Source organism: Erpetoichthys calabaricus, chromosome 10 (genome assembly GCF_900747795.2).
Source record: "Erpetoichthys calabaricus chromosome 10, fErpCal1.3, whole genome shotgun sequence".
NCBI lineage: Eukaryota > Metazoa > Chordata > Cladistia > Polypteriformes > Polypteridae > Erpetoichthys > Erpetoichthys calabaricus.
The window spans coordinates 8781552-8808078 of record NC_041403.2 but is presented as its reverse complement, the minus strand read 5'-3'; the positions used below and the strand labels follow the sequence as shown (position 1 = coordinate 8808078).

The 26527-nt window shown below is 38.1% G+C and overlaps 1 protein-coding gene across 1 annotated transcript in view; it reads right to left on the bottom strand.

Annotated features, from left to right (window-relative positions):
- Positions 1-5313: 5313 nt before the first annotated feature.
- LOC114658799 (transmembrane protein 125) overlaps positions 5314-26527 on the bottom strand; it is a 40975-nt gene continuing 19761 nt past the window's right edge. The window contains exons 2-3 of the mRNA XM_028810853.2: positions 9996-10732; positions 5314-6168 (exon numbers count right to left, since the gene is read on the bottom strand). Coding sequence (XP_028666686.1) covers positions 5473-6141 — 669 coding nt within the window. The 5' untranslated portion in view covers positions 6142-6168; positions 9996-10732 and the 3' untranslated portion in view covers positions 5314-5472. The remainder of the gene's footprint in view (positions 6169-9995; positions 10733-26527) is intronic.

Sequence of the window (26527 nt, the reverse complement as noted above, 5' to 3'; positions counted from 1 at the left end):
TCTTCACGTTGCTACCTTCTGTGTGCAGCTTTTAAGTATGCTGCACAGTGCTTTGCATACTTAAAACCTCAAAGGGGACGTATTGATTTTTTTATCTGTCTCTCTCTATCTCTCTCTCTCTCTCTGCTCCTGAGGAAGGGGGTGTGAGCTGCTGCCTTCAACAGCTTTGTGCCGCGGTGCTTCGCATACTTACAAGCCCAACAGCACTATTGATTTGTTTGCTCCTTTGAAGAGGAAGATATGTTTGCATTCTTTTAATTGTGAGACAGAACTGTCATCTCTGTCTTGTCATGGAGCACAGTTTAAACTTTTGAAAAAGAGACAAATGTTTGCTTGCAGTGTTTGAATAACGTTCCTGTCTCTCTACAACCTCCTGTGTTTCTGCGCAAATCTGTGACCCAAGCATGACAATATAAAAATAACCATATAAACATATGGTTTCTACTTCTCGGATTTTCTTATTTTGCAGGTGGCTCTGGAACGCAACCCCCGCGATGGAGGAGGGATTACTGTATATAGCGCTTTTCTCACTACTCAAAGTGCTTAGCAATTGCAGGTTAAGGGCCTTGCTTAAGGGCCCAACAGAGCAGAGTCCCTTTTGGCATTTACGGGATTCAAACCGGCAACCTTCCAATTGCCAGTGCAGATCCCTAGCTCAGAGCCACCACTCCGCCAATGAAGTTCTCCTAAGAGTAGGCACATTTTATGGAAAAAATATAGTTCAAAGAAGAGTGCAACTTGTGGGACACCTATGGACACATGAAGGGTTCCTGAAATTGATAATGGAAGGACAACTGCAAGGGTAGAGAGGCAGAGGAATTCCATATTTGCGATATCTTGAGCAAATAATAAAAGATGTAGGATGCAGGAACTACAAAGAAATGAACAGGAAGGTGGAAAAATTGAGAGGAGTGGAGAGTCCAAGTATCTCTCTCTATCTCACACAGTATTTATACAGTATACACACAGACACACACACACACTCACTATCTCTCAGTTTGCTTTTGTTGTCCCTTGATAATTATCTATGCAATTTTATGGACAACTTGTATGAATTCTTTGTAATTAATTTGTTTCAAAGTATTTTTTTCAGTTGTTTAAATTCTTGGCTATTGGTGACGTTTTGTGATGATCACAGTTGTTTTCTAAATATATCCTTTTTTTTGAAAATATTTTGCTGTTTCCTACTTATTTTCTACATCTTTGTTGTGCTATTGAACATAACATGTTTTAGTTGTAGGCAGGTTACACAGTTATTAGATAGACAGAGACAGATCTTTGAGGTTTACAACAAATGTAAAGTGCCTTATAAATAAAATGAAAATTAATATATATATTTGTCACCATGGGGATGTTTAGCTTTTTAACAGAAGCTTTTTAAACATGTTTAGGCATCCATTTTTGTTTTGTTTCTTTTTCCCTGATGCTGCTGGCTACACATAAGCTTTGTAATGAAATTAGTGGGGTTAAAAACCTGGTCTTAAAATGATAGTAAAAGTAAAAATTATAAAAGTTTAGTAAAGTTTGAAATGGTGAAAAGAGAGACAAAAAGAGAGTCTGATAAATTTACATGACCCAACAGGGGGAGACGTGGGTCTGTTGGTGCTTAACAGAACAGGACATGAACAACGGCATGTTACTGCTTGAGCGGATATGCAGTTTTCATATTAGACAGAATGCAAATCTCCCCACTTTTAATATACAATTTTTCATACGAGTGGAGCCGAGACAAGAAAAGTGAGTTTGCAAATCATTTTTGGCACGTCACTGCTAGGAAGTTTTTCCAGTGTTGAGTCATTAACTGAATAAAATACAGTATAAATACAGTGAAAACACAAGAAAGCTATCTATTATTATTAAAGATAAATGTAATTCTTACCTGCTCTCTCTTGTATGATTACTTACTCCATTGTTTGCTGGCTGACTGTGACAAAATATTCCATTGTTTTGCATTGCATTCTGCCACAGGAATGAACCTTTCATGGGTTGCCGGGTTGCTCGCGCTCGCACATACGCAGACAATAGATCAACTCACAAACGAGAATTATGTTTAACTTGAACATAACAAGGAAATGCATTACATTAAGAAATTAATATTAACAAAAGGAATAATGAGCAAACTTCATAGATTCATGAACAGGCATTATAACCAAACCCAGACCCCAGAGTTGGAAAACCAGTGTGGCAAGAAATGCACCAGTGTGCTACTCTCAAAGAGGCACAATAAATTAAAAAGCTGCAAAGTGGTCATAGCAATCAAACTGGTAAGCACTCCTCTGGCCTGCACAAAGTGTGATAACACATTCATATTGAGACATGAGACTTCAACATCTAACCGCTCTTCTTTAAATTGAAGTATGTGATAACATACTACACAATGCTAGCATTTGACTCAGATGGTCCAGTAGAACACCACAAATATTGATCTGTCAAAATTACAGAAAAAAACTGTGACTACGAGTATGATGTAGTGCAAATAAAAATTCATAGTGAATTTAAACATTAGAACACTGTAGACGAGAACAGGCCATTCAGCCCAACAAAACTTGCCAGTCCTATCCACGAGTTTTGAAAGTCCCTAAAGTCTTACTGTCTACCACACTACTTGGTCGCTTATTCCAAGTGTCCATCATTCTTTGTGTAAAGATAAACTTCCTAATGTTTGTGTGAAATATACCCTTCACAAGTTTCCAACTGTGTCCCCGTGTTCTTGATGAACTCATTTTAAAGTAACAGCCTCGATCCACTGGACTACTTCCCTTCATGATTTTAAACACTTCAGTCAGGTCACATCTTCATCTTCTTTTGCTTAAACTGTAAAGGCTCAGCTCTTTTAATCTTTCCTCATAACTCATCCCCTGTAGCCCTGAATCAGCCTAGTCGCTCTTCTCTGGACCTTTTCTTGTGCTGCTATGTCCTTTTTGTTGCCTGGAGACCAAAACTGCACACAGGACTCCAGATGAGGCCTCACCAGTGTGTTGTAAAGCTTGAGATGAACCTCCTGTGACTTGTACTCCACACATCAAGGCGCCATATAACCTGACATTCTATTAGCCTTCTTAAAGGCTTCTGAACACTGTCGGGAAGTCGACAGCATAGAGTCCACTATGACTCTTAAATCCTTCTCATAAGGTGTACTCTCGATTTTCTGACCGCCCATTGTGTATTCAACCTCACATTTTTACTTCCTATTTGTAATTCTTTACATGTACTGACATTAAATTTCATCTGCCACAAATCTGCCCAAGCCTGTCTGCTATCCAAGTCCTTCTGTGATGATGTAACGGATTCCAAATTATCTGCTAATTCACCTATCTTGGTATCATCTGCAAACTTAACCAGCTTGTTCCTTATATTCCTATCTAAATCATTTATATACAGTGCATCCGGAAAGTATTCACAGCGCATCACTTTTTCCACATTTTGTTATGTTACAGCCTTATTCCAAAATGGATTAAATTAATTATTTTCCTCAGAATTCTACGCACAACACCCAATAATGACAACGTGAAAAAAGTTTACTTGAGGTTTTTGCAAATTTATTAAAAATTAAAAAACTGAGAAATCCCATGTACATAAGTATTCACAGCCTTTGCTCAATATTTTGTCGATGCACCTTTGGCAGCAATTCCAGCCTCAAGACTTTTTGAATATGATGCCACAAGCTTGGCACACCTATCCTTGGCCAGTTTCGCCCATTCCTCTTTGCAGCACCTCTCAAGCTCCATCAGGTTGGATGGGAAATGTTGGTGCACAGCCATTTTAAGATCTCTCCAGAGATGTTCGATCGGATTCAAGTCTGGGCTCTGGCTGGGCCACTCAAGGACATTCACAGAGTTGTCCTGAAGCCACTCTGGAGCAGGTTTTCATCCAGGATGTCTCTGTACATTGCTGCAATCATCTTTCCCTTTATCCTGACTAGTCTCCCAGTCCCTGCCACCACCATGCTTCACTGTAGGGATGGTATTGGCCTGGTGATGAGCGGTGCCTGCTTTCCTCCAAACGTGACGCCTGGCATTCACACCAAAGAGTTCAATCTTTGTCTCATCAGACCAGAGAATTTTCTTTCTCATGGTCTGAGAGTCCCTCAGGTGCCTTTAGACAAACTCCAGGCGGGCTGCCATGTGCCTTTTACTAAGGAGTGGCTTCTGTCTGGCCACTCTACCATACAGGCCTGATTGGTGGATTGCTGCAGAGATGGTTGTCCTTCTAGAAGGTTCTCCTCTCTCCACAGAGGACCTTTGGAGCTCTGACAGAAAGACAATCTAGTTCTTGGTCACCTCCCTGACTAAGCTCCTTCTCCCCATATCGCTCAGTTTAGATGGCCGGCCAGCTCTAGGAAGAGTCCTGGTGGTTTCAAACTTCTTCCACTTACGGATGATGGAGGCCACTATGCTCATTGGGACCTTCAAAGCAGCAGAAATGTTTCTGTAACATTCCCCAGATATGTGCCTCGAGACAATCCTGTCTCGGAGGTCTACAGACAATTCCTTTAACTTCATGCTTGATTTGTGCTCTGACATGAACTGTCAACTGTGAGACCTTATATAGACAGGTGTGTGCCTTTCTAAATCATGTCCAGTCAACTGAATTTACCACAGGTGGACTCCAATGAAGCTGCAGAAACATCTCAAGGATGATCAGGGGAAACAGGATGCACCTGAGCTCAATTTTGAGCTTCATGGCAAAGGCTGTGAATACTTATGGACATGGGATTTCTCAGTTTTTTATTTTTAATAAATTTGCATAAATCTCAAGTAAACTTTTTTCACATTGTCATTATGGGGTGTTGTGTGTAGAATTCTGAGGAAAAAAATGAATTTAATCCATTTTGGAATAAGGCTGTAACATAACAAAATGTGGAAAAAGTGATGCGCTGTGAATACTTTCCGGATGCACTGTATATTAAAAATAGCAGCGGCCCTAGCACTGACCCCTGTGGAACACCACTCTTAACATCAGCCAATACCATGCAAACATGACTAAAAGACTTTAGAGGAAGTAAATCCCACACACACACACTTCAGTTGTTGATTAGCAAAAATGTTGACCAGAACTCCTTCTGCATACAAGTTAAACGTTGGTCTACCAGTTTCTGAGGCCCTCGCCGCACAACAGGCAAATCACCAGCTACTCAGGGAATAACAGTGTGCCTGCAGAGACACTTCTAACTTACTACTCAAGAGAGTAAAGATACACAGAATGAAAAGGCAATGGCAATTTATTTAAGGTAAAGGTTTTCTCCCTTTTTTTTAAAAAGTCACTAAAAATAATCTGTGTTTACAATCCAGTATGATAAAATGATTCATCTGCTATGCACCTCTCAATTTTGTTAAGTTAACGTCACACATGAAATTTCAGATTTGGGGATCTTTAAAAAGAATTCATTTGTTGGGAGTGTAAACCTCTTAGAGAAAGTCGATTTTGAAGCGGTCCTTCTTACCAGGAGATATTTCTCCCCAAGACGTTTCCTTAAATTAAGTTGGTCGTGCTGGCAGTAGTCTCTCTTGTGTTCCCAGCAATTTGCCCAGATATGGTGTAAATATGAAATCTGTCCTGCCATTGCCTCGGGCTTCCACTTGTTTGCTGACAGTGTTTAAAACAAACAACATAGGCTGCTAATGAAATCATAGTTGTTGCACCTGCTGTTGCCAACACAACCCCTGTGATGAACATATCATTATGTGGAGATGCCTTGGGCCGCTCTGCGCTCAATGAATCAGAAATAATAAGCAAGACAGTACCACAAATCACAAGTATCAACCCAGTGAGCAGAATAACTAGATGATCAGACAGTCCTCCACTCTTGAGCATCTCAATATGGGCCCGACTGCGAATGCAGTTCATGTCCTGGATGGCTGAACTGAGAAGTTGTTTAAGAAGAACAATGAGGGCCAGGAGGCATAACATCATTCCAACACCAAGCCGCCACTCGCTGGATATGCTGCTGGTGGTGGAGAGCAGACCAACTCCTCCTAGGCCACAGCCGAGTATAAGGATGAGAGAAGCACAGTAGCAGAGGATTGATTTTTTTGGATCCCTGAACCACCACAGCTCAACCTGTTCTTCTAAAACATTCCTCTGAATCTGCACAGGGTCAGCTGGAGTCCTCGGTGGAGAGAGATCTTCAAGCTCCGACATCTTGTGTTCTTTCAAGAAGGTGCACCACTGGGAAAATTAGAAACCAAATGTAATTTAAAAGAGACTCTTATGTGATTTCAAGTTACATATTATAAAAAAATGTTTGCCTGGCTGGTCTAAAATTATACCATCATAAAAGCTGAGACATTTTGCCATAAAATGAATAATTTCTTGATAGATAGATACTTTATTAATCCCAAAGGGAAATTCACATACTCCAGCAGCAGCATACTGATAAAGAAAATATTAAATTAAAGAGTGATAACAATGCAGGTATACAGACAGACAATAACTTTGTATAATGTTAACGTTTACCCCCCTGGGTGGTATTGAAGAGTCTCATAGTGTGGGGGAGGAACGATCTCCTCAGTCTGTCAGTGGAGCAGGATGGTGACAGCAGTCTGTCGCTGAAGCTGCTCCTCTGTCTGGAGATTACAGGAGTCTGCTCAGCGCCCGTCGCTCTGCCACAGATGTTAAACTGTCCAGCTCCATGCCTACAATAGAGAGCCTGCCTTCCTCACCAGTTTGTCCAGGCGTGAGGCGTCCCTCTTCTTTATGTTGCCTCCACAGCACACCACCGCATAGAAGAGGGCGCTCGCCACAACCGTCTGATAGAACATCTGCAGCATCTTATTGCAGATGTTGAAGGACCATGTGTGCAGTTGACACTCAGTCACTCAGCACAGAGCCTTTCAGTCTTAATATTTCCCAACTTAGATCAAATGATTGACTTGAAACCAAAATACATTTATTAAAAACGTAAAAGTGTTTTATCATTCCTTTAGTGAACTAAATATTCCAGGTCAGAGTTGATAGAACCAATAAATACAAATCTGAAATGTGCATAGAATTTAATTCTCAAATTTATCTTGAAACCTGAACCCTTATTTTTTTAATAAAACTACATACATCTCTCTTTACACACAAAGTATTACGGATTAGCCAATTAAAAAAAAAAAAAAAAAAGACATCACCATTCTCAATTTTAAACTACAGCGATGTAAAATTGTGGCCCAGAGGTTTGCAAAGAGAAATCATCTGGTTTGAAAAACAATGATTTGCCTTTCTGCCTCAGAGAGAACAGCCATCTATTTTTCCAAACCCATTTATCCTAAGCAAGATCATCGGGAAGCTGAAGGAAGGAAGGATGGATGGATAAGGTACTATATAATAGATTGATAGACAGAACTTTATTCGTCCCCAGGGGGAAATGGGGCTTTATACAGAAGATCTTTAAATAAATAAAAACGTAAAAAGATGCATAAATAAATATACACACACACACTATAGTCTGAACACCCACCAGAATGAGTGCCAGTCCATCGCAGGGTGAAAACACACGCACACCTCAAACTAGGGCCATTTTAACAATGTCAGGTCACCTAAACTGCATGTCATTGTACTATGAGAGGAAACCCACGTGGACACAGGGAGAACATGCAAACTCCATTCCTTGAAGAACTGGAATGTGAACCCTAGTCACCTTGTTGTCAGGCATAAAAGCAAATAATGAAGTTGTCTGATTAGGCAAAAAGTGTGTACTAACCACAGTGACACAGTAAAACATGAATCACCTTTGTTAAACTGATACTACATATAAATTTAGAACATATCCAATATATAACAGGAAGTTCACAAAACAGTGCTTAAGGTTAACTACAGCTTGGTTGTTCTTAGTGTTTCACTCTTGTTTGATTTGACTGCTCTTATCCACATGCTGCCAGGCTGCTCAACAGCTGCACATCTACTGACCAATGGAGTGCAGGAGTGGACCTGAGGTGTGTTTTGTCTTGTCTTGTGTAACTCTGGTGGTGTATTTAAATATATGGTGTTAAATGCACTGTACTGCTTTTGGTATTATACTACAGTCCATAGTCTGTGTTAAAGTATACAAGGAAGAATTGTACTGTGGAAAGTTAAGAAACTTTAACAATGTGCACTATGATTTAAAAAAAAAACTAGAATACTAAAATATTTTATTGTTCACAAAATGTGTGTATAAGTATAGTGTACATGGATTTTATGAGCTTAAGGTATATTGTATATTAACTATAATCAGGGCCTTGCCCACTTTTCCTCACCTTGCACCTACTGTACCTCTATGCCAGAAAAAATGTTGATCAGTCTTGAGAAGTCAGACAGCACCTCCGTAATATAAAAAACCTTTTTGTAGTCCCTTCTTTTCAAAGATCCAAGAGCACAGTAGGAAAAGGATCGAACATCTCAGAAAAGGAGTGGAAAGCAGCAATTCACAGAATTCACTCAAGCTCCATATGTGCAAAGCATAGAATTATTCAACTCAAAATTATATATCGAGAGCATCGCTCTCGTTTAAAATTGTCCAAAATGTTTCCAGGGCGGGAGCCAACCTGCAAAAGCTGCAATTAAGTTCCAGCCTCACTGGGCCACATGTTTTTGGGCCTGCGCCAAATTAACATCAATGTGGACCAAAATCTTTAAATGCCTTTCAGATTGAGTTGCTGTCCCAATCCCTCCTAATCCACTAACAGCTGTGTTTGGGGTACTTCCAGATGAGCTTAAAGTGGGTAAGGGTTGTAATTGTACAATTGTAATTGCCTTTACTACACTATTGGCACGTAGACTTATCTCTCTCAACTAGAAGAATCCTAACTCTCCTATTCTAAGTCAGTGGGTGACTGATGTTATTTAGTATTTAAAACTGGAAAAAATCAAATTCGCACTTAGAGGATCTGTACAAAACTTTTTCAAAACCTGGTAGGATTTAATCAATAACATTTAAGAATAAGCATTTGAATTGATGAAGCAGGTTCTCTACCCTCTTTTACTCCATTTATCTTTATGTATTTATTAATTTATCTATTTACTTATTTTTACTAGCTTAAAGCTTTACTCTGCTGGCCTAGCTCTCTTTCCCAGGGGTGGGGGTTGATTTGCTTCTAACATTTTTTTGTAACACTTGAGTTATTTGTATGGAACGTTATTTGATTTTAATAAAATCAATGAAATAAATTTTAAAAAAATTATAACAACTATAATCAGGGTCCATAAGCAGGTTTTTCAGCTTTACAATTAAATATTAAAATGATTTTTGCATCCAATGATAAAGGCTGTTTATACATTGTGTTAGTAGACACAACACAGACAAACAGCAAATGACTTTTATACTGCACATATGACAAACAGTAAAAATGTAAGCTTTTTTCTTCAGTAACCCTACATGTCTTGCTTCCATGCACATATTTGAAAGATATTACTTCACTTTAATTAAAAAAAAATCACTATACATCTGAAATACCCAATAAAAACTGTTAAAAAATGCAATATAAAGACTATGTCCTAAAGAGAGTCCTGCTGGCATAAACTAATGATTAAGCAAACTGCAGTCCCTCAAATTATTTTCAAAATTAGAAATCTTACTCCCTCCTGTGTTTATATACAGTACATGTCTTAAAGTAAACTCATTTGATACCATCCAGCTTATAAGAATTACATCATAAGAACCATTTTAAAAAATAAAAGCTTTTTTTCCACTTCCATTACTTTTCTGCAGTCTTTTAATCACTAAATTACACAGGACTGTACAGTTCATTTTAGCAAGCTCTCCATATCATTGACTGTTGGGAATCAGTACAGTGTATTGAACCTGTAGAATTGATGTCATGAAGCAATCTGGTCAGCCATAAATAGGCCGTCATCTGAAAGACTGCTACTTCAAAATGCTATGGTTTCCCTTAAATTCCATCAAATCCTTCCCAATTCAATGATTCAATCTAGTAACACTTTCCTTTAATATCCAACAGGATTCAGTACAGACTGTTATTACTTGTTCTTTACAAACAAAAAATACTTCAATTTAAACTTGGCTTCCATACCTTTTGATAATTGAATCCGGGGGGGATTACTGCGAACTGATGTTCTTCATTTGCGTCTTCTCTTTGTGTTCACCCAGGTGGAAGTGGATGGAGAAGTGTTGGTTAAGGATCAAAATGCGGAGACAAGAAGGACCATTTTCTAAGTCTGCTTTAATTGGGGTTTTAAAGAAAATCCACTAATGACTTCATTCATTAGCATTTACTTAAATACTCTGCTAAAGTATTAAAATTACAAACTGTTTGGCTGATTGAAAAAAATAATTGATTTCCATTAAAGAAAAAAGAAAAATTAGTCGTTATCAAAACTATTTTCATTTAACTTGAACAAAATCCACAAGCAGTGATTTGTTTTAGTAGGTATTCTGAGACTTTTCAAAACTTTAACAGATGTAAACTTGTAAGTAAACTGTCCTCTTCCACTGTCTTCTTTTTTCTGTTTCTATGCCAATGAGCCTCAGTGACACTGCTTATCATCCTTCCATTCCTGTCGAGTGACACTGGCAATGCAACTGAAGTCATTTGTATTACAAAGCTGCTCTATACCCGTTCTGGGATGGGCCGTCTTGTCTTCATCTCAATGGCCTGATTCAGCTAACAGTTTGAAGCAGACGTAACCCGTTCCTGCCACAGATTGCTCACATTGTCGAGGATTCTATTGCAATTTAGACGGTTCAGTGGAAATAAAAAGCTATTTTTATTTCAACTTGTAGTTCACGTCTTTGATGCTCCTTATTCACCTGAAAAAAACAATGAAGGAGAATTAGCAGGACAGTTGTGACAGGAAAACTTATTAATGTATTATAAAACATTTCAGTCGAGAGCTTACATGAGTGCATTTTATTGAGTAAAAGAAAACTAAATCAAGCCATTTCATTATCATCATTTTTTCATCCCCAAATCAATTATTGTGGAGAATGGTAGATTATGAAATTGTTGCAGTATGTACCCCTTCCGTATAAGGGGCAACTTTTGTTAACTAAATGATACATTTCTATGACTTCATCTCCCTCCTCCATTTACAGCAACAAACAAGTCTCAAAATCCCACCAACGTATTGCAAAGATGAACAACCAATATTCATACAAAGGACTACTGCCTGTCATCACAACCTTCTACACTTTAGCTTTACTTTAATTATTCTTGTTGATTCATACACTGCCAAGCAAATTTCTTGTCTTTTAACTCTTTTGTTCTGCTGCATTTATCTTTAATTACTGGCAACACTTTTACTCTGTTAAAATGAAGCTAAATGTACAGCAAATGTAGTCAAAATATATTTCAGCAATAAGTACATCACTCTGATTTAGGTTTTAATTGATTATGCAAATACAGCCATGCATCAACTAATAGCTCCATTTTGGACCGGCCATTTGGCTGCTGAATGTCATTACAAAGTGTGCAGGTCATTGAAACTGAGGCCCCATAAGGCTGGCATGGGTCACCGGTGAGCATGCTTTATCTGTCAGTACAGAATAGCACAAACCAATCTTCACATCTCAACAACAACATTTATTTATATAGCACATTTATATACAAAAAGTAGCTCAAAGTGCTTTACATAATGAAGAAAAGAAGAATAAAAGACAAATAAGAAATTAAAATAAGACAACCTTAGTTAACATAAAAAGGAGTAAGGTCCAATGGCCAGGGTGGACAGAAAAAACAAAAAAAAACTCCAGAAGGCTGGAGAAAAAAATAAAATCTGTAGGGGTTCCAGGCCACGAGACCGCCCAGTCCCCTCTGGGCATTCTACCTAACATCCTATCTCGGCATCCGTACACCGGGTTAACGTAGAGCAGTGTTTCTTAACCACTGGATCATGCTGCCAATGGATCGCAAGTTGCCACAATTGCTTCACGAAGTGACGGCAGCACTTTGCAATATGTTTCCCTTTTTCTAAGTTTCATTACATCAATGGGACAGTTTGCAATTGCAGTTTGTGGATCGTCAATTAAAATTAAACGGTAAAACTGGGAAGCAGGACCAAAAATTTGAGACACACTGATGTAAGTAAGGCAGTTGCGGACTCAATACATAAGAATGGGCCACGTGGAGCAGCACCAATCAAAACAAACCTTAAAGGGCCCTTTAAGAGTCAGAAAACATATGTGATCCTTTTGAAATAATAACAATGGAAGAATTATTAGTACAGCTAGTTTTGGCAATTTCTTTACCATTATTACCCTATTGATTTCCTGTGGCCCTCAGCCATACAGTAAGTACAAATCATCTCAACTTGGTTGGCTGTAAATCAGTAAATCATGATGTATAATTATTTATTTATTTACTTACATGTTTACACACAGATTTAGTTTGCACACAAACTGCACTTGGAATATGATACATGAGCTGTAGGCTAGAAAGTTCCGGAACAAGGAACAAGGGTGTGCACTAAAGCCGTATCACTTATTAGGCAAATGTAAAAAGATATTTGAATAAGATGCGAAAAAGGGGGAAGTTACAATACCCTGTTGATAGTATCTAGTGTGACTGCACAAGTTAATATCCAAGTTCTGTCTTCCCTGGAACTGAGTGATTAATTCATCCATCCTTTTTGTACCTCTGACTCCAGTCACCTGCATACAGTTACAGAAAATTCAGTGGCAGACAAACCCATTCATGTTGCTTTTGTACCAGAGACTCTTGTACCAACAATGATAATAATGATATGCTCAATCTCTCTACAGCTACTCACATGTTCCAAGTTAAACCAGCATTAGAACACTCTAGACGAGAACAGGCCATTCAGCCCAACAAAGCTCGCCAGTCCTATCCACTTATTTCTTCCAAAAAAACAAAGTCGAGTTTTCAAAGTCCCCAACGTCTTACTGTCTACCACACTACTTGATCGCTTATTCAAAGCCATTAAAAGTCATTTGTGTGTGTGTTGTCCTCGGATGCCTATTCATGTGTGTGTGTCTAGGTGTGTATTTGGGCTATTATTAGGCTTGAGAATCTATTTCAGGAAGTTGTGGGATCTCAGCTTGATACACTCACTTCATATCTATGACAGGTGTGTTTTAAGATAATCTCCTAGATAGCAAAACTCTTTGTCACAAATGTGAATTTTGTAAAACCCTCATCTATTAAGATTTGAGTAATGTGACCCACACTTTTTGATTTTTTGAACTGGCATGTCAATTCGCACTAGTGTTATAAGAACTGTTAAAATACAAGGTTGCAAAGGTAATGGAAACTGTGAATAAAATATGAATGTTGATATGATCAATTCTTAAACCTGTGTTATAAAACTTCTAAAAGTTTTATAACTTCCTTACTACCTAACAGACACATGCTACAAGCCAAAATTTGTCATTAGTTAGATTATATAAACAGATGGACACAATGGACAAAAGTCTACACTCCAGATACTTACATTTCAGCTTCTCTTTATACAAGGGATGTTCAAATAGTTTCCGCACTTTTATATTTTCATTGCAAACGGTGAAGGCGGGAGGAGCAGTAATCGGGCATTAAAAAGTTGGTACGACGCTGGGAAAATTACATCGCAAGTGAAGGTGACTATGTAGAAAAGTAATGTGATTTGTTTTTCAAATTCTTAATAAACAGAGTTGAAAAAAAGTGCGGGAACGTCCCTTGTACAATCAAAATGAGTGATGTCTGAAAAAGTATCTGCTGAGGTTCTTCATATCTTTATTGTAATAATTTAAAAACTGCATTCATTTTTCACTACAAAGGTCCTTCCTTTTGTTTTCTTCTTAGTTTCCTGCAATGGCAATTATCTTCAGTGCTCATGTATAAATCTTGCTTACACTTGGAAGGGTTCGATCGATCGATATATAGATACTTTATTAATCCCAAGGGGAAATTCACATACTCCAGCAGAAGCATGCTGATAAAGAAAATATTAAATTAAACAGTGATAACAATGCAGGTATACAGAAATAAGTTTGTATAATGTTAACGTTTACCCCCCCGGGTGGAATTAAAGAGTCGCATAGTGTGGGGGAGGAACGATCTCCTCAGTCTGTCAGTGGAGCAGGACGGTGACAGCAGTCTGTCGCTGAAGCTGCTCCTCTGTCTGGAGATGATCCTGTTCAGTGGATGCAGTGGATTCTCCATGATTGACAGAAGTCTGCTCAGTGCCCGTCGCTCTGCCACGGATGTCAAATTGTCCAGCACCGTGTCTACAATAGAGCCTGCCTTCCTCACCAGTTTGTCCAGGCATGAGGCGTCCCTCTTCTTTATGCTGCCTCCCCAGCACATCACGTGTAGAAGAGGGCGCTCACCACAACCGTCTGATAGAACTTCTGTAGTATCTTATTGCAGATGTTGAAGGACGCCAGCCTTCTAAGGAAGTATAGCCGGCTCTGTCCTTTCTATAAGCCAGTTCTTACACAAAAGTCAGGATTTATAAAACACAAACTTGGCGTGAAAACTGGCTTAATATTACACAAAGTTTCAACCATTCATAAGTCCTACACAGACCTTTATAGTGTTGCCATTTTAGCAACTCCAGATGGTAAAACAATGAAGCAAACAGAAAATCTCATATCACTGCGTACTTCAATGAGAAGTGAAGTCACATTCCAATGTTCTTGAACCAATTAATTCACAATTAAATGACATCTCATCTTCAATTCTAATAATGACACCTAATGCATACGCTTAATCTATTTGTCAATAAAAAGGGTGTGCTCTGGCTGTACGACATTACCAAGCAGACAACCACCAGTGGACACTAAAGGAGAGATCCGGCAGTTATTTTGTTCCACTTTAAGGACTGATTATACCATCACATGCAGATGGTACAACTTACTTCATGGATGACTGCGAGATTCCTGCCCAGTCCACCAGTTCACACTGAAAAACATTTGTCACCAAATACCCTACGGTTGTTAGAACCTACAACAGAACAGGGATTGCACGTTTTCTGTGTGATGGTCTCTGTATTGTAGGCTCCAATTCAGCATACACCTTCAAGTAATGATGGCTCTAAGAAGTCGAAATCGGCTTATAAACTGGTCATTGTCACGAGCCAAAAATTTTAACCCCCTGAAAACTCCCTGCTTGAGTAGCATGTCACACTGCTATACAGCCCCACAAAGGTTTGCTGCATTGCGATAGCTAATGTGTAGCAATGCACAACATAGTGCAGAAACAATAGACTACCTCTGCCACCTGGGATATGATAAAATGAGGGCATAGATGACTCAGTTTGTACAGATGATGTCCCTCAAGACATCAACACAACTGCAATTCAAAGATGTTTGGATGTTGCATATTGAAAGTAAAGTGACTTCAATGCAGTGTAACATTGACATTTACTTGGCAAAAATCTTTTTTTTTTTTTTGCTCTCTCCACTCATTTATTTTTTCTCTTTTACTTGAGACTCACACAGAGAAACCAGCAAAAAGATTATTTTACTCAGGTCAGTACCACCTCAAGTTAACAATCACTTCAGTTTCATTTTCTGTGTTCTCCCATGGTTTTCAGGAAAAAGGTCATTCAGGAACATGGCCAAATTTATATGGTAATTAGATCATGATTATTAAAAAAAGGCTTTCTAAGCCACACATGGCTACTGGAGGAAGGTGACAACAAGTGGCTAAAAATGTGTGCACAAGCACATAGCCTGAAGTTGATTTGAGATTTACAAAGTAACTTGGAGTAGCAAGTGGTGTATGTACAGTTCTATGAATTTGAGTTTTTTTTATGCAAAAGCCATTTTTATATTTTGAGCATGCGCAAATTTTTAGTATGGAATCTTAGCAAGGTTTCATACATATGGCCCCTAAACCTATATAACATATACATGATAAGCCGGAATTTGTTCACATCAGAGAACACCACAGCATACCTTGAAGAGAATGGAATGGAAGTGGATAGTACATAATGTGGTTTTGTGTTCAATACTGTTTTATTTTTACTGTATTTTTGAAGGTATACAGTACTTTGGCCTGGTAAATTGAATTCTAAACTGGGGTCACAGAGGCCCTGTTCTCTAGAATCTGTGCTGGATAGAAGCTTCTTATCCCCTCCATTACTGGTTTTGCCTATTATATATTCAGACTTTAACAACAACTTAATAATTAAGAATCTACTTGTAATGTACAGAAGATAAATCGATACTGGTCACAAATACAGCACAGTGGTATATATTGGTGTCTCACAGATCCATCATCCTTAAGCAGAATCTTGCATTTGGTTGTTTTCTGTGTGGAGAGAATAAACTCTCTCTGACAAACTAACACCAAGCTGACAGAGATGGGAGTACATTCATACCTGGTGGCATGGATCGTGGACTACCTTACAGATAGACCTCAGTATATGCATCTCGGGAACTGCAGGTCTGACATTGTGGTCAGCAGCACAGGAGCGCCGCAGGGGACTGTACTTTCTCCGGTCCTGTTCAGCCTATATACATCGGACTTCCAATACAACTCGGAGTCCTGCCACGTGCTAAAGTTCACTGACGACACTGCTATCGTGGGCTGCATCAGGAGTGGGCAGAAGGAGGAGTATAGGAACCTAATCAAGGACTTTGTTAAATGGTGCGACTCAAACCAACTACACCTGAACACCAGCAAAACCAAGGAGCTGGTGGTGGATTTTAGGAGGACCAGGCCCCTCATGGACCCCGTGATCATCAGAGGTGACTGTGTGCAGAGGGTACAGACATATAAATACCTGGGAGTGCAGCTGGATGATAAATTAGACTGGACTGCCAATATGGATGCTCTGTGCAAGAGAGGACAGAGCCGACTATACTTTCTTAGAAGGCTGGTGTCCTTCAACATCTGCAATAAGATGCTGCAGATGTTCTATCAGACAGTTGTGGTGAGCGCCCTCTTCTACGCGGTGGTGTGCTAGGGAGGCAGCATAAAGAAGAGGGACGACTCATGCCTGGACAATCTGGTGAGGAAGGCAGGCTCTATTGTAGGCACAGACCTGAACAGTTTGACATCCGTGGCCGAGTGACAGGTGCTGAGCAGACTCCTATCAATCATGGAGAATCCACTGCATCCACTGAACAGGTTCATCTCCAGACAGAGGAGCAGCTTCAGTGACAGACTGCTGTCACCGTCCTGCTCCACTGACAGACTGAGGAGATCGTTCCTCCCCCACACTATGCGACTCTTCAATTCCACCCGGGGGGTAAACGCTAACATTATACAAAGTTATTGTCTGTTATACCTGCATTTTTATCACTCTTTAATTTAATATTGTTTTTTTTTATCAATATGTCGCTGCTGGAGTATGTGAATTTCCCCTTGGGATTAATAAAGTATCTATCTATCTACCAAGTACTTTAAGCCTATGAATCAATCAGCAGAAGTGTTTTAAGAAACCCTACTGGGACTCCTTTATACCAACTGTAATATGCCTGTATTGTCTCACATTGGGACTATCAAGTCAGAAATTTTCTCTTTTTAAATTTTTGCTTTTTTGTGATTCTGGTGTGTTTTCAGATCATAGCATGTGTGTGTGTATTTTATATAATTTTTATCTATTGATGTATTAAAGAGCTTCTGTAAAATGCCCAGTTTTCCAATGAAGACAAATTAAAGTTCACAGTTCTATCTATGTTCCCAGCTCCTGCAGTGGGTTGACCTACTACATCCCAAAGCCATGCAGATTAGGATAATTGTGTGCATTAAACTGGCTATCAGAGAGTGTGTGGATGTGTGCGCCTGGTGACAGACTGCTGTTTCCCAGTCCAGGGTTATTTCCTGACTATGACCCAGTACCGCAGGGACAAGTTCCAGTCGCTCACACCCCTGAACTGGACTAAGCAGATTTAAGAATGTCATATTATAAAAAAAACTTACATGGACATACAGTTGGTCTTTCTGTGCTATATGACAGGTTGCTATTGTGTCTTATCATCTATACTATATAAATAGCTGAAGCAATATAGGAGCTCTATGCACTTTGGCAGCAATCCTTTTTTTTATTTTTAACTACATGTAAGTCATGGACACATTTCTGACTTTTAACTACTTACATATTGGTGCACAAAAAAAATTTGATTTCAGGGTTGTGCATCATAAAAAGTCTTGGTTATGTACTGTAAAATGTTTTTGGAGAGAAATCCCTTAAAGCACCATTTTTATTGTATTTTATTTGGTTAATATTGGTGTAAAGAAAGGTTTTTAATCATACAAATACTTTCTTTTAAAAGTCTGAAGTGTTGTACTCGCTACTCTTCAGCCATTTTCTGCTCCATTATTTCATAAGCACAGTAATAGCCATTTATTTTTGGGTATGTAATTTAGGTGCCGTAATGCCAAAACAACTTAGTGTATAATGAGTTAAATAAAGGAATTGAAACTGTAGTATAATACTTGTCACAAAAATCAGTCATAAAAGTGTAATATCCCTATATATCTCAAAGTAACCAAACAAGTACTTAATTTTTATACTTTGATATGACACAGATATTGTTATTTTTCCAACTAATCAACCAATAAAAAGAACACAATGTAAATCTGAAAAAAAAGACATCTGGGCGCAATGTTAACATTTTGACTTACGAGCCTCAGCTTTAAAAAAAATTTAACAACAAAAATCATCACTAATCAGGTATCTTTTGCAAATCTCTCTGTTCCTTAGGTGGGGAAATGTTTCTTCAGAAAAAAAAATGCATTCCAGTCTTCTCAGTTGTTAGCCTAATCCTTGTTTCATCATTCACCACACAAGGGCTACCAAATTATCCAAAAAATAAGGTTCAATTACACACTGGTCAACAAGCATTTTGCTACTGGGATTCTTTCACCTGTACTTTAACAAATTTCACTTGCTGACTCCAAATCTGAAAACCGTTTTTGTCCAGCATGATCCATTTTTTAGTTATGATGTTCCAGGTCTTGGACAACTAGGGTGACTGGACAGTAAAGGCAGTGCATTTCAGCATTTAAGAAATAAGTTTGGTCTCAAGAAAAGTGAAGCCAAAATTAAGGAAGGTGTTTTTGTTGGCTCTGAAATCAGTGAACTGATGCTTGACAATGAGTTCAAAAAGAAACTGAAGGCCACTGAATCAGCGCCCTCATTCATGCAGGTTGTCCAGAATTTTCTTGACAAGCACAGAGCAGAGAATTATACAGAGCTTGCGGAGAACCTGCTGAAAGTATATTAGCTTACGGGAGCCAGAATGTCACTGAAGACGCATTTTTTACATTCTCATCTCGACTTTTTTCTACCAAATCTAAGTGATGTCAGAGATGAGTATGGGAAATGATTTTATTACGATATACAGTAAAGGCGATGGAAAACTGATATCAGGGAAAATTCACTCCAAGCATGATGGGTGACTATTGTTGGTTCTTGCAAAGAGAGACGGATGTGCAGTACAAGTGCAAAAGCGAGTGCCTCCAACATTTTTGGGCATGCTGACCTCACTTTTATATTGAGGTAAATTGACATAAATATACTTTAATGTGTGTCTGGTATCGTCTTCTGGTTCGTTTTCAGAATAAACACATCAAAACAATTTTGGTGGGACAGAGTCCAAACTCCAGATATCGTGCTGATATATTTTATTGATATTCAAAAGTGTCAAAACGTCAATGATGTGTATTTCAAAAATATGACGTGCTAGCTTAATTCCGATTTCATATATGAAATCAGTGTAAAAAACTTAATAAAGAGTTGCTCTGAAGCTCCCAGTAGCAAACAAAAAATACTTTTTTTGTAGACCAGTGTTACACATATAAAATAACCACATATTAAGATATACAAAAATGTGGATTAAACCTATACATCATTACTTTGTTCTTTTTTTATTAATATTTTGATATTTTATCACAGCACATTTGTGAAACATGAAGTGCATATACAATAACTCATCTGAACCTTCAGTTGCTTCTTTAAAGCAACAGTGCAATGAAACGACATTTGAAAACAGAGCTCTTAAAAACAGCAAAATTATCTGTGTGCACAAAGGGATGGGATTAAAGAGAAAGTGGAGCCCGGAGATGCTTTATACTATCTGTAATTCAGATAAGAAGCATAATTTTTATTATCCAGGAGTGCCAGGACAGTGTGAAGTACAAAAGATATGTCATCGGCATAAACCAATAATTGGTCACCAATTATACCAATAAGCAAACTGGAAGTGGACCAAACTATCTATAACATTATGCTTAATGTTTAAAGCAAGAGTAATCAGGAAGTATTGGCTAACCTTGTAACCATGTATTTAAGCACAACACACTAATAACATACCCTAGGAGCTTTGAAAAATAAGGAAAAAACACTGAGAAAAAGTTCACGTTGCTAAGTACAAACACTTCAGTAATCTGAAGCACATAAAAACTGCAATGGATCAGCCATGATTTAGCCAGCCATTGTGTTCATGCTCAGACACCTTCATTATTCTAGGAATTTTGCAATTTTACACCAGTCTGATATTTTTGCCTTCTCTCCAGCATTTTATTTTAAAATGTTTGAACAGTAGTCTTTAGTTCACAGGCTTAAAACATGGTCAAAGGAGAAGAGACTATAGAATCCGTCAAGTTCATTTGAGCAAAAACAAGAAAGTATTCAAATGTGTTTTTTAAGCCATTGGGGTGTCTCCTTCAAATATTACAGCTCAGCATTGTGACCCAAATTACAATGATGATGTGGGCTACCCAAATTAACTTTTAATTTCTCTTTGTTCAGTCAACTGTATTTACATTTACTTATTTGGATGTCAACTTACAACATTTGAGATGCAACTGGTCACATTTTCTTTGGTCTTCCAATTGAAGCGAAGGCAGTTAAAAGTCACACAGTGTCAAGAGTGGGCATTGAAACTCCAATTTCAGGATTCAAAGCCTTAACCACTACATCATGCTGCCAACAGTTTTACACACTTACACTGCATATTTACAGGCCCAATGACTTCCTTAATGAAATGACAATTCTTATGCTAATGGAGCATTATTCTCCAGTTTTTTTTTTCTCAATACTTTATTTAAAATATATTCCAAATAATCACATTGGCAAAAGGTACTAATTTAGTTGTGGGCCTATCATTTTGCAGTTTATTGTTAGCTGAAAAGTAAAAAAAAAAAAAAAAAGAGACAGAGAAAGAGACAACACCTCAGAATGTAACAAGTGAATGTGTGAAATGGTGATAAAAATGTACAGAACATTTGTTCATGAAGAGGTATGCCAATATTTTTCATTATTACAACAATAAAATACATAATATTGGGAAGTCTGATGTTGCAGACTGGGCATTTTACAAAGCCATCTGATTGAATTAGAAATTAAATTAATAGCAGAGACTGATCTCTAAAGGAAAGGAACTTAATAAGAACGAAATCTGCAAATACCACAGGACTCCAAGAACAGAGCCGCCCACCCTATTGGATATGTGGAAGAAAACCGCTACTACTTCAAATACAACATCCTGAAAATTGTTTGAATGGTTTAATTCATCATATAATAAAAGGGCATATTTTTATGTATTTTTCTTGCCTGGCACTATATTTGTTTAGAATGAGGTGGCATGGTGATAGTGCTTTCATTTTTTGTCTTTCTGCTGTAACATTATGCATGATTCACTTCAGTGTAGTCTTTCTGTTTTTGAGATGGCCTTCACTTAATTTTTTCCCTCCCCGATATATTTGACTTCCATTTAAATGATCTGCTTCATGTTTATTATAACTTCATTACCATAATGACCACCACCACTACCATCCAGTAGCGTATTATCATTGTTTTCCTGTATTTAAGTAAATACACTATTCATTTTGCTTGACTTTTTGTTAAGTTGCTTTACTAGTTGCCCTAGTTATACAGTGGAACCTCAGGTCACGAATGTCTCGGACCACATACAAATTGGGTTACGACCAAAAAGTTTGCCAAACTTTTGCATCTGTTCACGACCACACACTCGGGTGACGAACAAGCCAGTTTCCCTTCCGGTTTGTATACGCCGATGATTTCCACACGTGTTCAGTCTCTCCCTGTGCAGCGAGAGAGAGAGCGCGAGAGCCCAAGCAGAAGAAGTAAACAAACATTTAGTTTACTAATTATACTGTGCATTCTATGGTATAATTAACTGTTTTTGTGCTTAAAAATCTTTAAAAATATATATATTTACATACAGCTCGTACGGTCCGGAACGGATTAATTGTATTTACATACAATCCTATGGGGGAAATTACTTCAGGTCACGACCAAATCGGGTTGCGACCAGAGTTTTGGAACGAATTACAGTCGTGACCCGAGGTTCCACTGTATAAAGTCTAGCTCAATAACATCCAAAACTTTCTATTTCTTTTAATATTTTCCTCTGTGTATTTCTCTTGGTGTCTACATGTTACAATTACTGCTCCATTTATTTCTGTGGCTTATTTTACCGGTGTAACTGGACTTTTATGACTAGAGTATCCTGCATTTTTATCTTTCTACTGTGAAGGCTACTCTTCTTTATAAATCCTCAAGAGAAAGTGTGCACTATAGAAAATAAAGACATGCCAGTTAAACAGTGAAGATTTTTCTATTTAGTTTTCACAATTGGGGTTGTCTGTATTCTACTTAGAGTCCTAGAAGTTATTGCGCCCCAGGTTAAGGAATTCCATATTGCTTTTTTATCTCAGTGTATCAATAGCTATCTCAGTGACTGGCTACAGCACAGCCCTAAATTAAAAATGTATGTCTTAATTAAAGGGCAGTGGTGGCGCTGCTGCCTCCCAGTTAGGTGACCCGCGTTCGCTTCCCGGGTCCTCCCTGCGTGGAGTTTGCATGTTCTCCCCGTGTCTGCGTGGGTTTCCTCCGGGCGCTCCGGTTTCCTCCCACAGTCCAAAGACATGCAGGTTAGGTGGATTGGTGATTCTAAATTGGCCCTAGTGTGTGCTTGGTGTGTGGGTGTGTTTGTGTGTGTCCTGCGGTGGGTTGGCACCCTGCCCAGGATTGGTTCCCTGCCTTGTGTTGGCTGGGATTGGCTCCAGCAGACCCCCGTGACCCTGTGTTCGGATTCAGCGGGTTGGAAAATGGATGGATGGATGGATAGATGGATGTCTTAATTAAGGTTGTACAGTACATTTCAAAATTACATAAAAGCCCAAATTTTAAAAAATTATACGGTACCAGCATTTAATGATTTTTTGATATGGGAAGTAAATGTCAGCTTTCCTCTCAATCCCAATTAACAACCACCCCACTTGCAGCTGAGAGGGGAAACATTTGTTTCATATATGTTACAAATGAAACTGCATGCTTAGACGTGATCGGAACTTCACTACTTCCGATACAATTGGGACTTCAGTGATGTCAAGAAGAAAGCAGTGCATAGTGCAGTGCACCAGGAAGGCTGGAGTTAGGGTTTTGGAGTTATCAGTTATTTGCTTTTCCATTTTGGTACCAGTACTGAGGTCCAAAAGTTGGTATTGACACCAAAGTCAAACTATTTGTATCGATCCAACGCTAGTCTTAATACTCACGATACTCATGATACTCCAAACATCCAAGTAAATCATTTCACAAAATTCTAGTTAAACTAGATTTGCGCTTAATAAAACTATACATAACCTAAACTGTGATATTTGTAAATGAAAGTTTCTTTGTCTTTAATAGAGAGCTTACTTTGACACCATATAACATTGATTTACTAACAGTTACTTATTAAAACTGGTTTTATTTTGAGACAGAATTTAAAATGTGCTTTACTACAAACAATGAATAACCAGCCATCTTTCTTATTTAAAGCATTTTATATTTTATTGAATCATTTGTCTCTCTTACAATTCCTTCCACACTAGTTTAACATATTACCTAGCTACTTGGAACAGATGCTCACCACTCACTTTCTGGGAGAAAAACCACTCATTTCTAAGAGTGTACCATTTTCTCAGACTCAGAGGCACAGATTCTCAAATTGAGTGTGTCACGCTCTGCAGATTTCTAAACTGAGTACAGGGATATGAGACAGAGAAACTAATAACATCCACAAAACAGGAGAAATGCAAACTGTAGGTCCTTAAAATGCATCTCTCTAACGCTATGGTATATCTTCACATCCTGTCTGCAAATGTTACAAACAGGAATGGAAACAAGACACTTGTCGTCCCAATTTTAGAATGCAAGAACACCTTTCATGCTGGTAATTATGAAACTTTATGATACACAGCTCATAAAAAAACACTATATAGAGTTGATGACCCTAAGACCTCTACGGGTGTTTACAACACTCCAAAAGGAAAAAACTCTCACAACTCAGGAAATGAGTGCAGAATAGCAAAAAGTTGGCCCAACACTCTGTGGACAGGATGAAATGTGCAAAGCTCTTCCAGGACCTACATTTGGACAATCATCCAGTGTCTCCATTCTAGCACACCATCTACACACCACTTTAAAAACTACAGAGGAGTAACACCAATCTACAAATCCATAGGTAGTTTGCTTTGCCATCCATGCAACACTAATAATGCATACTAGGAAACACTCAAGAGCCACAAGAAAGATGTCTCATGAACCCGTTTTTCCTGCTTACTATCATGTAGTTCTTCTGAAAGGTCTTCCTGCACTTTAAATTCATGCCATGCACTCTGTACGGCATGGTGATGGGTCACAGTGTTATCAAAGTCCTCAGTGGCTCTAAATTCAGGCTGAAATACTGCTTTGATATGTGTGACAGTATCCTGTCATCTCACTGCTTCTTGTTCATCGTCAATAATACGGCTCCTGATTTTGGCTTGATGCTGAGCTAATGTCGCAGATCTTGTACTTTCATGACAAGACAATGTGGATGACTTTGTTTTGCAACTGGAGTGATGCACTGAAAATGACCAGTCTGCTATAAAAACCTAAGCAGACATCAGTTTACCCAGGCAACAGTTCATATTTGTCACGCCTACATTGTATATTGTAGTTGCTGCATGTCCGACTCGCCTGTGCAATGCAATGTGCTTCACTCTCAGCGAATGGCACCGTTATTTTTTTCCGGTCTGCCATGGGGTGTGCCTGCATTGCTGGTTGTTTCCAGTCAGCCATGGTGTATGTATGCACTGCCGTTTGCCATGAGAAGCACCCGAGACCAGATTATTTTGCCAAAGCAGCCTGCACCTCCAATTTGTTGCTAAAGATAATTAATCTCTGAAGTTTTATTTTTTTAGTATTAGAAATTCAAATATAGAGTACAATGCCTGGTATTGCAGTTTTAATCTATATACAGGGGGTCCTCAGGTTACAATGTCTCGACATACGACGTTTCGAGTTTACAACACTCACTTCCATAAACACTTAAAAAAAATGGAGACGTGAAAAGGAATAAAGGTAAGGATTTATTTTTTTTTTTTTTTAACACTCATTTTTTTCTGTTACTACAGTACAGTATATTTATGTCCTTTTCCTTTTTCTGTGGCTTAGTTGTGTTTTTATGTTCTAGATTATGATTCTACAAATGTGTTAGAAAAGGTAAGTGACTTAGGCTAGGGTGTGTTTCGACTTACACCAAAATTCGGGTTACATCACTGTTGTAGGAACGGAACTGTGTTGTAACCCGAGGACCCCCTGTGTATATGTATATGCATATATTATATATATATATATATATATATTATATATACAAAAGTCAATGTATGTGTGTGTGTGTGTGTGTATGTACAGTATGTATCTTCCAGCATCACTTCCGAACAGCAGGAGTGATTTTAATGAAACTTGGTACATGTTTCTCATTGGTCGACTAAAAATACTGTAGGGTGAAATCAACCCTAACTCACTCCCTTCTGGGTAGGGTGGGGGGTGATCTTGCGGTCTTGTATGCATGTTATCATCCAGTTGACACTCAGAACGACCAGCACAGGGTGAACTGGAGATGACTGCCAGCATTCTATATGTTTGAGCAACACCGCAGCCCTGTTGCTTTTGAAATTAAAAAGAGTTGGCCAGGTTGGCATCCCAACTATTTTTGGGACTCAATTCTGTCATTGTGACTCGAGCCACCATATATTTATATATATATGTTGTATATAAAGCAGACTATAACAATCTCACAGTCTTGTATGTATGTTATCATCCAGTTGACGCTCGGAACGTTTCTGGTGTGTTCCGTAAAAGCAACCAACAGTTTTATCAAGAAATATCTGTAGTATTATTTGTTTGTTTTTGTTAACTATATTTTCATCTTGCATTATTCTTATTTTAACAATTGACTTTTTTTACGTCGTTAAAAATTCTGCATGTAAAAACTTATTACTTCACCACAATATGAAAATTAATCTGTCAAAAAAAAAAAAGGCTTCACTTTTCCCATCGTTTTTACACTACTTTGAATGTATTCCACACTTGTATTTTGATTAAAATAGGCTATCTATTATATTATATATAAAATAAGTAATTTTATTTTATCTACCATAAACATTCTATACTTATTTTGTGGATTCAACTGCTCTCTTTGCAATTTTTGTTTATTCATTAATTAACTAAATGTAATTTGTTTCACAACATCGTAGCTAAAGTGTTGCTGTTATAATTTTATCGTAAAAAAGAAATAGGAATTGTTTTTTTAATACATTCATAATCAAAAAACTAATTAAATTAAGTTATCAAAATCGAAGGTAAAGTATAGACCAAA